Source organism: Sinocyclocheilus grahami, unplaced genomic scaffold (assembly GCF_001515645.1).
Source record: "Sinocyclocheilus grahami isolate Dianchi unplaced genomic scaffold, SAMN03320097.WGS_v1.1 scaffold30.1, whole genome shotgun sequence".
Lineage (NCBI taxonomy): Eukaryota > Metazoa > Chordata > Actinopteri > Cypriniformes > Cyprinidae > Sinocyclocheilus > Sinocyclocheilus grahami.
In genome coordinates, this window is record NW_015505209.1 from 265,386 (window position 1) to 277,698 (window position 12,313).

Below are 12,313 nucleotides of genomic sequence, written 5' to 3' on the forward strand. Positions count from 1 at the left end.
ATATATATATATATATATATATATATATGTATGTATGTATATGTAAGTGTCTATATGTAAATAATCTATTTTTTAATTATACATATTTATTTTTTCCAATTTGCAAATGTTTGTGCTTGACTGCACTGTCTGTTGGGTGGGTTTAAATATTTATTTTGATTTTGAATTGCCTCTGTATATTATATAAATGTATATGACAACACAATAAATATGTAAAGCATATGTAGAGATAATTATGTAGAGTAGGACTATACGACTCCAGTCCAGGAGGGTCACTGGCCTGCACAGTTTGGCTCCAACCCTAATCAAACACTCCAGCCTGTCATTTTCATGTAATCCTGAAGACCTTGATTCTCATGCTCATGTATATTTGATTTGAGTTGGAGTTGAACTCTGTTGACTGTTGAGTAATCCTGATGTAGTGAGTACAGTCAACTATTTGTTTGTGCGCTATGGCGAAATATTTGTTGTTGCCCGTCACTGTGATTTCACTTACTTGGAGCGATTCTCCAGTCATACGGAGCACCACGGACAGTCTCATTTCGCACATATCCAATGCTGACCAAATGTTGAACCATGGTATGAAAGTAACCTACAAACAAATGTACATCAGAATAAAAATACAGATGTTGTAAGGAAAGAAGTTCATTGAAATGTTACTGTAGACTCACCTGTCAGCTTGTTTAAGTCAAGAAACTCTATAGGGTGCGTCTGTCCAAATCCAGGGACCCTGACTTGCACCCCGGGCGCATTAGACGTCTTCCGAGTTGTCCTGTTGTACACAATTCTACACAAAAGAAACAAATGTAACAATCATATAAAATCTGAGTCCACGAAAAACAAGAAATTGCATTCTTTCAAGGTTACAAAAGCAGGGAGGCTTTTGTTTAAATATATCAGAGCTTCTGATAACCTGATTCAACGTTGTTTAACTTAACCTAGTTAGGACAGCAGAGAGCTACTAAATATTGATTATGATACACTGGCCTGTCTTATGACATCAGTCTCTGAGAACCCTCCAAAAACAACAGACAAAAGGTCAAGGTGACCTGAAATACAGAACTGAGGATGATTAGGAAACAGCAGTCAATAAATCAGAAAGGGTTGCTCTGTGAATTTGCACACATAAGACAAACAAAAGTTTAAAAATGGAGTACTACTATATTGCAAGCATAAAAGTAGTGACATATAAGCACATACACACAGTTATTTGTTTTAAAAGAAATGAATACTTTTATTCAGCAAGGCTGCATTAAAGTTTTACTTACAGTAAAGTCACCTAATTTATCATGTTACAAAGTGAGTTTACCTTATATTATCAATCCAGCAGTCAATTCCAATGGGCATAAACATGTTTAGGTCAATCCAGAGAGGGAACCAGTCCTCGGTTTTCTTGTAACACATCCAGTGTACCAGTGTGGGCTTGTCTATTTTGGCCTCAAGGCGATTACCCAGATTTCCAGGTACTGTTGAAAAGGTGTCAAAAATGTACAATTCTAATTCTAACTTAACCAGATACATATTTTGTTGTCAAAGACCTTGTAACAATCTGTACACATAATATGTATTTTAACTGGTCTAAAAGTGCATGACAGGGCAATCTGTAATCTTGTCTAGCCTGCCTTATGTAATAATTGTATGTTTTTCTGCTAAATTAATTAACCAATAAAGAAAACACATTAAACAAACTCTCAACTTAAATATCCAAACTATGAACGTAAGATTGCTTACCTATGATAAGAGGAGGAGTGCTATTATTTACGACGCGAGGTTTGGCCGTCGGAGGGAAGATAACGTTAAATAACCAGAATCCAGAGGTCTGGTGCAGTGCAATCAGAAGAAATGCAATGCATCTGAAGGAACGCGAATGTCCCATTGTGTTTGTGTCTGTGTTGGCTGTCCGCCTCTGATTCCAGCGGCTTCAGTTCGTATCTATTAATGCGGTCGTCCAACGATGCGTCGCGAGGGGGCGGTGAATGTATCAGAACGGGAGGTCGCCGGACCGTAAACACTGAGAGTTCCTACTGTGTGTGGTGATTACATTATAAGGATATATTTCAGTGACAATACGTTTAGGTGTAAACATGCGTGAAACGAACTTGGGTCGATCAAAGTCATGTCATCATGAGTGTGTTGAAAATATAAACACGTGTTATTTCACGTCAAAATGTGTAAAAAATGTGCAAATTTTTATGTAATTTTTATATAAAGGATATATAACTTTTATAAAATTATATGTAAAAAAAATAAAAAAAAATTTCAGAACTTTGTCTAACGTCGAGTAACGTCAATAGAATGTTCAAGTTATCAGGGCTGCGTTCAGCTCTATTCTTGTGCTCTTATTATTTTAGTTATTTTGCCTTTAATGTAAATAAACATGTGCAAAGGATGTACTTGCTCTTGTGAATTTATTTTGATGTTAATTACGTTGTGTGAGCTGTCTCTTTAATTCCATGTGGTTGCTGCTGATTGGGCTGACATGTTTGACACACCCACCAAACAAGAGAAAATGTATCTCAAACCCCGTTGCACACCGTTTCCAGGAAACATGTCGTTCAAACCGGAAACCGTAGCAAAACGTTGCGCACCGGTTTGAGCTTGAACTTGCCCCTGGTCTTTAATAATAATGTTCTAAAAACGTTAGCACAAAATCATTGTTTATTCACCATTCATGGAACGTTTTTAATGACACTACTTATTTCAGAACGTTCAGAGAACATTCAAAAGTAGCATTTATGTTTGCACAATTATGAAATGGAATGTTCTATAAACGTTTGCATGCAAGCAAGAAAAACCAATTTAAACCATTAAAAAAACTATGAACGTTTAGAGAACATCCCCAAAAAAATAAAAAAAGTTTTCATAACTCACAGTTAGCAAACGTTCTTAGAAAGTGTTTTGTTAGCTAGGTACAATCTGGCAGTACATTAAAAGCAGACTACACATACAACAAAAAGAAAAAATCAGAAAGTGAAAAGGTCAAATAAGTAAATACATTTTGCTGCAGGATCTTTAGTAGTATAAGAATAAACTTTAGTAAGTTAAATAAATAAGCTAAAGTTTTGATATGATTTACAATAATTTTATAATCTTTGTATGTTTTATAATTCTTACTTATATTTATAAATATAACATTTTAATTGAATTGAATTCAAAATAATAATAATAAAAAACAAACAAACAAAAAACGTTATTTTAGAGAAGACGAGAACATTGTCGACTCCACCCCCTTATTGATACGTCAGCGAACCCTCGCCATGGAAACCAAATTGCGGGACGTAAACAAGTAACAGGGTTCCCTTACTGCCAATGGTTATTATAAATTTCGATTTAGAAATTACATTTTAGGGCGAACGGAGAAGAGAGGGATTCACTTTGTTAAACTGTAAGTTCTCATATGCACTGATATCTTCCTTAACGCAAAATAAAAACCGCGTATGTCGCTTTAACCATCTGTCAGATAGCTTCTTGTTGCTGTATGTCGTTTAAATATTTTTCGTATGTGCATGGCTTGTTTTAGATGGAAGTGTTACCGGAGGTGGACTGTGAAGAGGACTTTACTATAACAGATGATGAAGAGGATGATGAAGAGAGAGCGCGGGATCTGGAGAGCAGCCCGTCTAACATACGAATAACCCCTACAGTCACACACATGTGAGGTTACTAAAGTTCATCAACATGTGGTAAACTCATGTGTTCATGAAGGCTCATGTTAAAGCAATGTTCAGCGTTTCTCCATCGGAGTTCCTCTCACGTGCACATGCTGGATGTTTACAATGGTCTTAATCATTAGCCACAAACATGGGTGATATATCAGGTCATGCACTTGTAGGGTAGCAGACTAATGTCACCAAACACCTTAAACTCTTTACTTTAACAAAACTATAGGGTACATTAGTGCACGGAGATGGGGGTACTTAAAACCCACCATGGCCTCATTATATAGTGTGCTATATTGTGACTCTAGAATGAATCTCATGAAGCCTGTCAAGAACATATCCAGGTCAGGGTTATTATAGTTTACTAAAACTAAAATCATTAAAAAAAAAAAAAAATCCCTTAACTAAAATAAAACACAATAACTGAAATAAAGTCAAATTTGATCAATCTTAAACTTGTTTTATTTCAGCTATTTGCCAAGGCAACATTTCTCATTTTCAATAAGGTAATAATTAAACTAAAACTGAAATACAATGAATAAAAACTACATAAACAAATACTAATAAAAATGACAAAACCACAACAAAATTACACAGCAACACAACATACTGTACCTTTTTAATAAATTTAAAAAAATATCAAACTTATTCAAAATATTAATAAAATCTATAATAGTATCTCAGTGATACCAAAATAGCACTGGCCCATGTCATATTTCAGAAATTAAAAGGGGGAACAAATAAGAAATTGTGTTTTGCATCAAATAAATAAATAACCAATCTCATTCTTATTTTCTTAGTTTTTATTATGCAGCAATCAGCAATGTGAGTCACCCTGTCTGCACTTCTTTACAATTACTATTATTATTTCTCTTTATAAACCAGCATGTTTAAAATCATGATGTAATATGATCTATTTTTATTGCATCATGTTAATGAAAATGTGACTTTTTCATATGAAGTTACAAATTACAAATAGTATGAAAATAACACAGCAATACAAATCTTAATGCTCCTAAACTCATTCATTATTTAATATTTAATGTAATGTTTGAATATATTTGAAGATATACATTCTTAAAGCAAGTAATGCAAGTAAAGGTTACAATTATTGTTCATTAAACATTAAAACACAGGTCTTGGAAACAGACTTTCAGACAAACTGAAATATTCTTCTGACAAATTTTTAAGAAAATCATGTATTTTAAGTAGTTTATAGTTTTATCATATTATGATAGTTATAATGAGATTTTTCCATAAACATATTACAAAAATCACGTTACATCAAATAATGTTGCAATGCAAATGATTTCCTATTTAAAGTTTTATTTGAATATATACAGGTAATGCAAATAATTTGAACAGTTAAAATGTTCTTTAAACATTAAAACATGGGTCACATACAACAATACAACAGATTAAAAGACACAAAGAAACAAATAATCTTATTTCTGTTTGTTGGTCTTTATTCTTTATTTCTGCAGAGCAAAGCCAAGCCCTCAAGTGGCCTTTTCCAAATGTTCATCCTCATACAAGGAGAACAACTCCCAGGAGAAGCTCATGCTAGCGATGGCAGAAAACTTCCGTCAGCAGTATGCGCTTTTGTACCCTGATCACAAAGCGCTTCTGCTGTGCCCTGTGAATGAGTGTGGTGTACAGGTGCATACAGCAAATACGCTTTCCAGACATGGCAACATTACCTCGATTTTTCCATTACATTTTCTTATTCCAATGTATATCAACAGAAATTTGTAAGCACCACTTTGCGAAGCACCTTGCTGCCGTATTCTGAGCTGTACGACTGGGGGGGATGTGCCAGTTTCGTGGCTGATTATCTCGCGTTGGAGCTTCTGGATCCACCGTTTGAACTTGTGAGAGAATCAGACTTGACTTATGATGGTTGTTTTTGCATCTTGGACTCAAAAACATGTTTTTATTTAATTTCTGTTCTTTCTAGCCCAAGCAGCTGTCATCGCCATCCTGGGTTCTGCAGACTCAGAGAGGAACATGTTTTGATTTCTCCATCGTGCTGTGTAGTCTGTTGTTGGGCGCAGGATACAATGCTTACTGCGTCAGTGGCTACGCTACAAAAGAGATGTGTCTTCTTGATCAGTCACGCCAAGAGTGTCCCCTACTGCAGCCTCAAATACAAGTAAGCACAACTTACGCACATTTGATTTAAATTATAGAGGTAAAATAATCAAATATTTCACATTGCATGTAAAATACGTTTAACGTTCTTTTATGGTATGCAAATTTATACAAATTAACAAGGGTCTTCGAGGGTTTTCATGTCATGAAGCCTATGGTGTATAGATAGAGTAGGAAATTAAATATAATTGACAGTTGCATTTTAAGCCTGACCTATAACATACAAATAGTATCATAGTAATATTTTTACATGCTTTATGACGCTTAACTGGCAAAGCTATAATTAATATAAATTATTTATTAATTTAGAAATGACTATAATTTATGTGGTTAGTTTAGTAAGTAATAAATAAATAAATATTAGTATTTTTTAAGCCTGACCTATGACATGTAAATAGTATTATAATAATAATACTTTTCTATACTTTATGGTGCTTAAAATGCAAATATATAAATTAAATACATGTATTAATTTAGAAGTTGTTCTAAATTGGTGGTTGGTTTATAAATAAATAAATATTGAGAGTCGTATTTCAGTCCTGGCCTATGACATGCAAATAGTATCATATTAATGTATTTACATGCTTTTTATGCCTAAATTACAAGATTATAATAATTATACATTATATAAATTAATTAGAAAATATTTTATTTATAAATTATAATAAATGTATTTATTTTTGTAGTTAATTTTGTAATAATAAATAAACATTATTAATGTAAAATTATGATGTGAGTCATATATTTGTACATTACTTTGATTACATTATTTTAATGTGGGTGGGACAATGAAATGTGTAGCTGAACTTTAGCTTTTTAAATTTTTGTTTTTGTTGTTAAAGGGGTCCTATGATGTTGCTAAAAAGAACATTATTTGGTGTATTTGGTGTAATGAAAGGTGTTTATGCGGTTTAAGGTTCAAAAAACACATTATTTTCCACATACTGTACATTATTGTTTCTCCTCTATGCCCCGCCTTTCTGAAACACGTCGATTTTTACAAAGCTCATCGGTCTGAAATGCGAGGTGTGCTGTGATTGGCCAGCTATCCAGTGCGTTGTGATTGGCCGAATACCTCAAACCTGTGACGGAAATATTACGCCCTTACCATACTGTGATGCCCTGTCCGGCCGGAGCGATGATTAAAAAACATGAAGAAACACAGCGTCACACACGGCGGGCTTGAGTAAGGAACAACCACGACCAGCACCCCCGGGCTGGACTCCGCTCGAAGCGGATATCATCCTCTTTTGGAAGGCCAAACAAAGTAGTTTTGCTTTCACAACGAAACACACAGCGCCTTCACGTCATGGCGGCGGCAACAACAACACTACAGCGAGAATAAAAGTTAAGGCTAATTTCTTTGTGTGAACATTTGGGCGGCGTTATGCCAATCTTCCCACATCATGACGTAGACATGTTAGAACGAGCCGTTTTAGGAGGGCGTGGCTGACTCTTAACTTTTATAAAGAATTGTATAGCATCTGTTAAAATCCAAATTTCCTTGAGTGGTTGAAATCTATCTGAACTGGATTCATTATTCATTTTTCCATGACCTGCTCAGGATAAAATAGAGGAACCAAAGAAGCCAATAAAGAAATACTCTGTAAAACCCCCACGCGACTTGCAGAGCAACTTTGAAAGGCGTCAAGAGGAGAAACAGCAAGCAGAAGCTGAAGCAGCCGCACTGAAGAAACAACTGGACGCAGAGAGACTTCAGAAGGTCGGATAAAGAATGTTTCAATGAAATTCCGTTTGATTTTTTACTTGCATTTTTACCGGTTCCTCTTAAACAGGAGCGAGAACATCCACCACCCGACCCTCTTCGGGGCTTGAGAGTTCACTGCTGGGTTCTGCTGCTCTCAGGGAACCGGGAGATACCTGAGAACTTCTTCATTGACCCTCTGACAAGCAAGAGCTACTCCACCACCAATGAGAACTTCCTGGGCATAGAGAGCGTCTGGAACCATCAAAACTACTGGGTCAACAAGCAAGATTGCACTTTTGGTTGTAATGTCAGTATATCTTCATGTGGATGTGTTTGAATATTTTCAGTGAAGATGATGAGCATTGGAAATGTCACCGGGTCTTTGTGTGTCTGCAGGAGATGACCTTTGACCTGGGCGATCTGTCAAAGTGGGAGTATGTGCTGTGTGGCCAATCTCTGTCAATCATTTCAGACCCAAAGACACTTGAAGAGCCAGAAGACGAGGAGGAAGTACAGAATGTTTCTAATATTCCATATAGTTTTAATGCCATTATTGATTTAACTGTTGAAGTTCCACACTGAACCTGATATTGATATTGATATTTATATTTATGCTCTGTATCTATTACCTTAGATATAACTACCTATTTTGTTTCTGAAGGAGGAAATGGATGAGCTAAAAGTGTTTGAGATGCCTCCATCTTGGGTGACTAAAATAGACATTTCACCAGCAGGTCAAGTCCTCACTCTCACATATAGCCTTTCATCCATTATCTACTAGCTCTTGAGGTTAATTAATCATACATGTTTTTTTTTAAAATCTTAATAGATATGGAAATGCGTTATCCAGGGGGTATGAAGGTTATTGAGTACAGGAAAGCCAAGCTGGAGAAGTTTGCCCCTTATCTTTTAAAAGATGGTCTGGTGACCAAACTCACCACTTATAAAGACCTCGATTGTAAGATCTTTGCAGATGCTTCTGTTTTCAGTTCCAACATACCTTGTCATCATGTTGATCATGTACATTTATATCAACCAAAAAAATGTGTGTGTATATATATATATATATAACAATTTTAATTTATATTAACAAATGCATTAAAAGTGATATTTAAACGCATGTTAAATGGATAGTTCACCCAAATGTAAATATTATATATATATCTAATTATATGGTTGTATTGAATAATAATACTTAATGATTATTAAATATTTAAAATAATAATTATTAAATGTTTATTTATATGAGGACGAGGACGATTACCTGGCCTACTGCTCTGATGCCATGTTCAGGATCCACGTTCTCAAAATGAGACTCATTCGGTACGCACCTTAAAGCATTTGCTGAATAATACGCTTATGACAACATGACGTTTTTGTAATATCAAGTTTTTCAAGATGGTACAAAGCCAAGCTTTGGAAGTGTATGGGCAGATCTTTGCCTTGTAAACAAGCGTGTTGGTACATTTTGTTTTAGAAACATGAGTAAATCTGTATATTGTCGTTGTAGACACAAGGAAAGAGCGCCTCAGAAGTATCTGGCACTGGAGGAGAAACTAAAAAGACATCCAAGGTTGGCCAGCCACTTGTTGTAACAAGACAAGTGCATCCTAGTGTACGACTCCACCGATCCCAGACTGTCACATGACCTCAATAAAGTTTTTCGCTGCATCATTTGCGATAGTTTCTTTTTGTTCTGATAAAGGTCAAGAAACAGACAATATCTGATAAACTACGTGAAAAAGTGACTATGCCACAAGTATACACTACTTTTAAGTTTGGGCTCTGTAAGATTTAAATAATTTTGTTGTTACTTGACCTGGATAAGAGGGCCAGAAAAAAAGCTTCTAGTGAACTGGTGAACTTGTTTGTTCAGGAGACAGAGGAGTTGCAGAAGAAGCAGCTGTGGTACCAGAAGAACTATCTCACTATGTCCAATGAGGACGAGGACGATTACCTGGCCTACTGCTCTGATGCCATGTTCAGGATCCACGTTCTCAAAATGAGACTCATTCGGTACGCACCTTAAATCATTTGCTGAATAATACGCTTATGACAACATGACGTTTTTGTAATATCAAGTTTTTCAAGATGGTACAAAGCCAAGCTTTGGAAGTGTATGGGCAGATCTTTGCCTTGTAAACAAGCGTGTTGGTACATTTTGTTTTAGAAACATGAGTAAATCTGTATATTGTCATTGTAGACACAAGGAAAGAGCGCCTCAGAAGTATCTGGCACTGGAGGAGAAACTAAAAAGACATCCAAGGTTGGCCAGCCACTTGTTGTAACAAGACAAGTGCATCCTAGTGTACGACTCCACCGATCCCAGACCGTCACATATGACCTCAATAAAGTTTTTCGCTGCATCATTTGCGATAGTTTCTTTTTGTTCTGATAAAGGTCAAGAAACAGACAATATCTGATAAACTACGTGAAAAAGTGACTATGCCACAAGTATACACTACTTTTAAGTTTGGGCTCTGTAAGATTTAAATAATTTTTGTTTTGAAAGAATTATGCTCACCATAGCTGCATTTATTTGATTAAAAAATACAGTAAAAAACATAATAGTAATGTTGTTGGCACCGATAGCCTGGTGGCAGTGTGCCAACATATAACGCTGTTGCACTTTGGCGTCCCGAGTTTGAGTCCCGGCTCGTGGACCTTTCCCAATCTCACCCTTCCTTTCTCTTTCTGTCAATTAACGGTCCTATGCAAACAAAGGCTAAAAATGGCAAGAAATAAATAAAATGTACTGTGAAATATATTTGTAACTTAAAATGTTAATATGTAATTTATTCCTGTGACTTCAGTGTCACATGAACCTTCAGAAATCATTCGGATTTGTTGCTCCAGAAAATGAGTTAAATTAGTTGTGCTAATATTTTTGTCGAAACGGACTTAGTTTCAGGTTTTTTGATGCAGTGTTAGTTGATAAACAGTTAGTTGCGTTAACATTTTGAATTAGAATTTTTAAACTAGAATTAAACTATTAACGTTTTGTTTCCGTTTTGAAGTTTCAGTAACTTTTAGTATTTTTGTTTTTACTATCGTGTTCTAGTTTTAGTACTTCAACAAACTAAAATGAGAAATGTCTCGGTAATAATTTTTAGTTAACAATAACCCTTCTTTGAATATAAAGTAAAAAAATAACAGCATTGGATTTTTTTTGTAACAAGGTGACTTATGTTTGCAGAGTTACAAAAATGTGTTTTTTTTTTTTTTAGAGCTGTACAATACACAGTACTATTACTATATGGATTTAAGTACATCTATAATGTGGTATTGTGCATGGCACAGACTGACACACTCAGCCCGAAACGGACTTAGTTTCAGGTTTTTTGATGCAGTGTTAGTTGATAAACAGTTAGTTGTGTTAACATTTTGAATTAGAATTTTTAAACTAGAATTAAACTATTAACGTTTTGTTTCCGTTTTAAAGTTTCAGTAACTTTTAGTATTTTTGTTTTTACTATCGTGTTCTAGTTTTAGTACTTCAACAAACTAAAATGAGAAATGTCTCGGTAATAATTTTTAGTTAACAATAACCCTTCTTTGAATATAAAGTAAAAAAATAACAGCATTGGATTTTTTTTGTAACAAGATGACTTATGTTTGCAGAGTTACAAAAATGTTTTTTTTTTTTTTAGAGCTGTACAATACACAGTACTATTACTATATGGATTTAAGTACATCTATAATGTGGTAGTATTGTGCATGGCAGACTGACACACTCAGCCCCTTGAAGTAAAAATTCAGAAGAGTATCAATGTATAGATATATATATATATATATATATATATATATATATATATAAAAAAACACACCTTTGCCATTTTTACTATAGATTATACACAAACTTAATAGCAACACTTCCAACACTAATCCCAGTTGGATAATACAAAATGCATCAATAACCAACATCTCACTACAGAGTGCAAAATGTTGGGAATAATATTAAAAGAAAAATGGAATTAACAGCCTTTAGTAATGCAAACTTTATTTACATAAAAAGATCCAGTACTTCATGCCATGCTCCTTAAAAGAAAGGAATCAATTCTTCAAAAGTTATGAGAGCTTCAGAGATGCTTGGAATAGAGAGAAAAAAAAAAAAGGCAAACGGTGTTGAACAGATAGAAGTTGAGACCAAGTGAAAGCGACATTAAAATTCAGATTTCTCTAAAATGTCTATTAAAAAAAAAAACAAGCATCAGTTACACATTACAGCATTCTGCACAGGAAAACTGTACACGGAAAACCCTAAATGACACATAAAAGCCTGGTGTGATTAGCCACTGTATGTACAAAAACAACTGTGCACAATACTAGCATACAGAATGTTTACTTAATATTATACAATGTATAGACCGAGTTATTTATTTTTTTCATACTACTTTGCATAACTGTAATCTATGCACGCGTTTACCCTGAAAAACGTTGGGATGGTAGAGTTTGGGAAGTCGGCTGACTAACTAGTGCATTAGCGTAGAATGAAGGTGAGGCGCTGATCTACTGGCGGTTGCTCTTTATCCTCTCCAGCCTCTTTTTGAGGTCGTCGAGGTTGGAGGCGGGGGAGGAGGAGCGGGTGGGGCTGTGGGAGTGCGACTGCTCCTGCTGGAAGTGCTCACGGGACTCCTTCAGCTGGGACAGTTTGCTGTGGAGCATGTCTGTGGAGGAGGCCACCGATGGTCTCAGGGAGCTGAATGGAGGACGGTCTTCCTCCGGCTGCACCAGAAGATGCAAATATTTTATAACTCAAATTAGATTTCAAATATTTTATAACTCTCTCTCTCTC

At 35.2% G+C, this 12,313-nt stretch overlaps 3 protein-coding genes across 6 annotated transcripts in view; 1 reads left to right on the forward strand and 2 right to left on the reverse strand.

Moving 5' to 3' along the window:
• lcat (lecithin-cholesterol acyltransferase) overlaps window positions 1-1,996 on the reverse strand; it is a 4,777-nt gene extending 2,781 nt beyond the window's left edge. The window contains exons 1-4 of the mRNA XM_016258476.1: window positions 1,732-1,996; window positions 1,310-1,466; window positions 672-787; window positions 497-592 (exon numbers count right to left, since the gene is read on the reverse strand). Coding sequence (XP_016113962.1) covers window positions 497-592; window positions 672-787; window positions 1,310-1,466; window positions 1,732-1,876 — 514 coding nt within the window. The 5' untranslated portion in view covers window positions 1,877-1,996. The remainder of the gene's footprint in view (window positions 1-496; window positions 593-671; window positions 788-1,309; window positions 1,467-1,731) is intronic.
• A 1,239-nt stretch (window positions 1,997-3,235) lies between these two features.
• On the forward strand, window positions 3,236-8,472 carry LOC107572973 (dynein regulatory complex subunit 7-like; the record flags this gene model as incomplete). The annotated part of the gene is made up of 10 exons (XM_016259415.1): window positions 3,236-3,385; window positions 3,521-3,654; window positions 5,144-5,318; window positions 5,405-5,530; window positions 5,617-5,811; window positions 7,375-7,533; window positions 7,607-7,825; window positions 7,915-8,028; window positions 8,180-8,252; window positions 8,348-8,472. Coding segments are annotated over exons 2-10 (1,320 nt in total), but the record flags the coding sequence as incomplete, so codon positions are not given.
• Window positions 8,473-11,497: 3,025 nt separating this feature from the next.
• The window catches only part of ckap5 (cytoskeleton associated protein 5), a 34,252-nt gene continuing 33,436 nt past the window's right edge, over window positions 11,498-12,313 (reverse strand). For all 4 annotated transcript variants that reach the window (XM_016258511.1, XM_016258504.1, XM_016258498.1 and 1 more), the window contains one exon: window positions 11,498-12,243. In XM_016258511.1, the coding sequence (XP_016113997.1) occupies window positions 12,028-12,243 (216 nt within the window). In that variant the 3' untranslated portion in view covers window positions 11,498-12,027. The remainder of the gene's footprint in view (window positions 12,244-12,313) is intronic.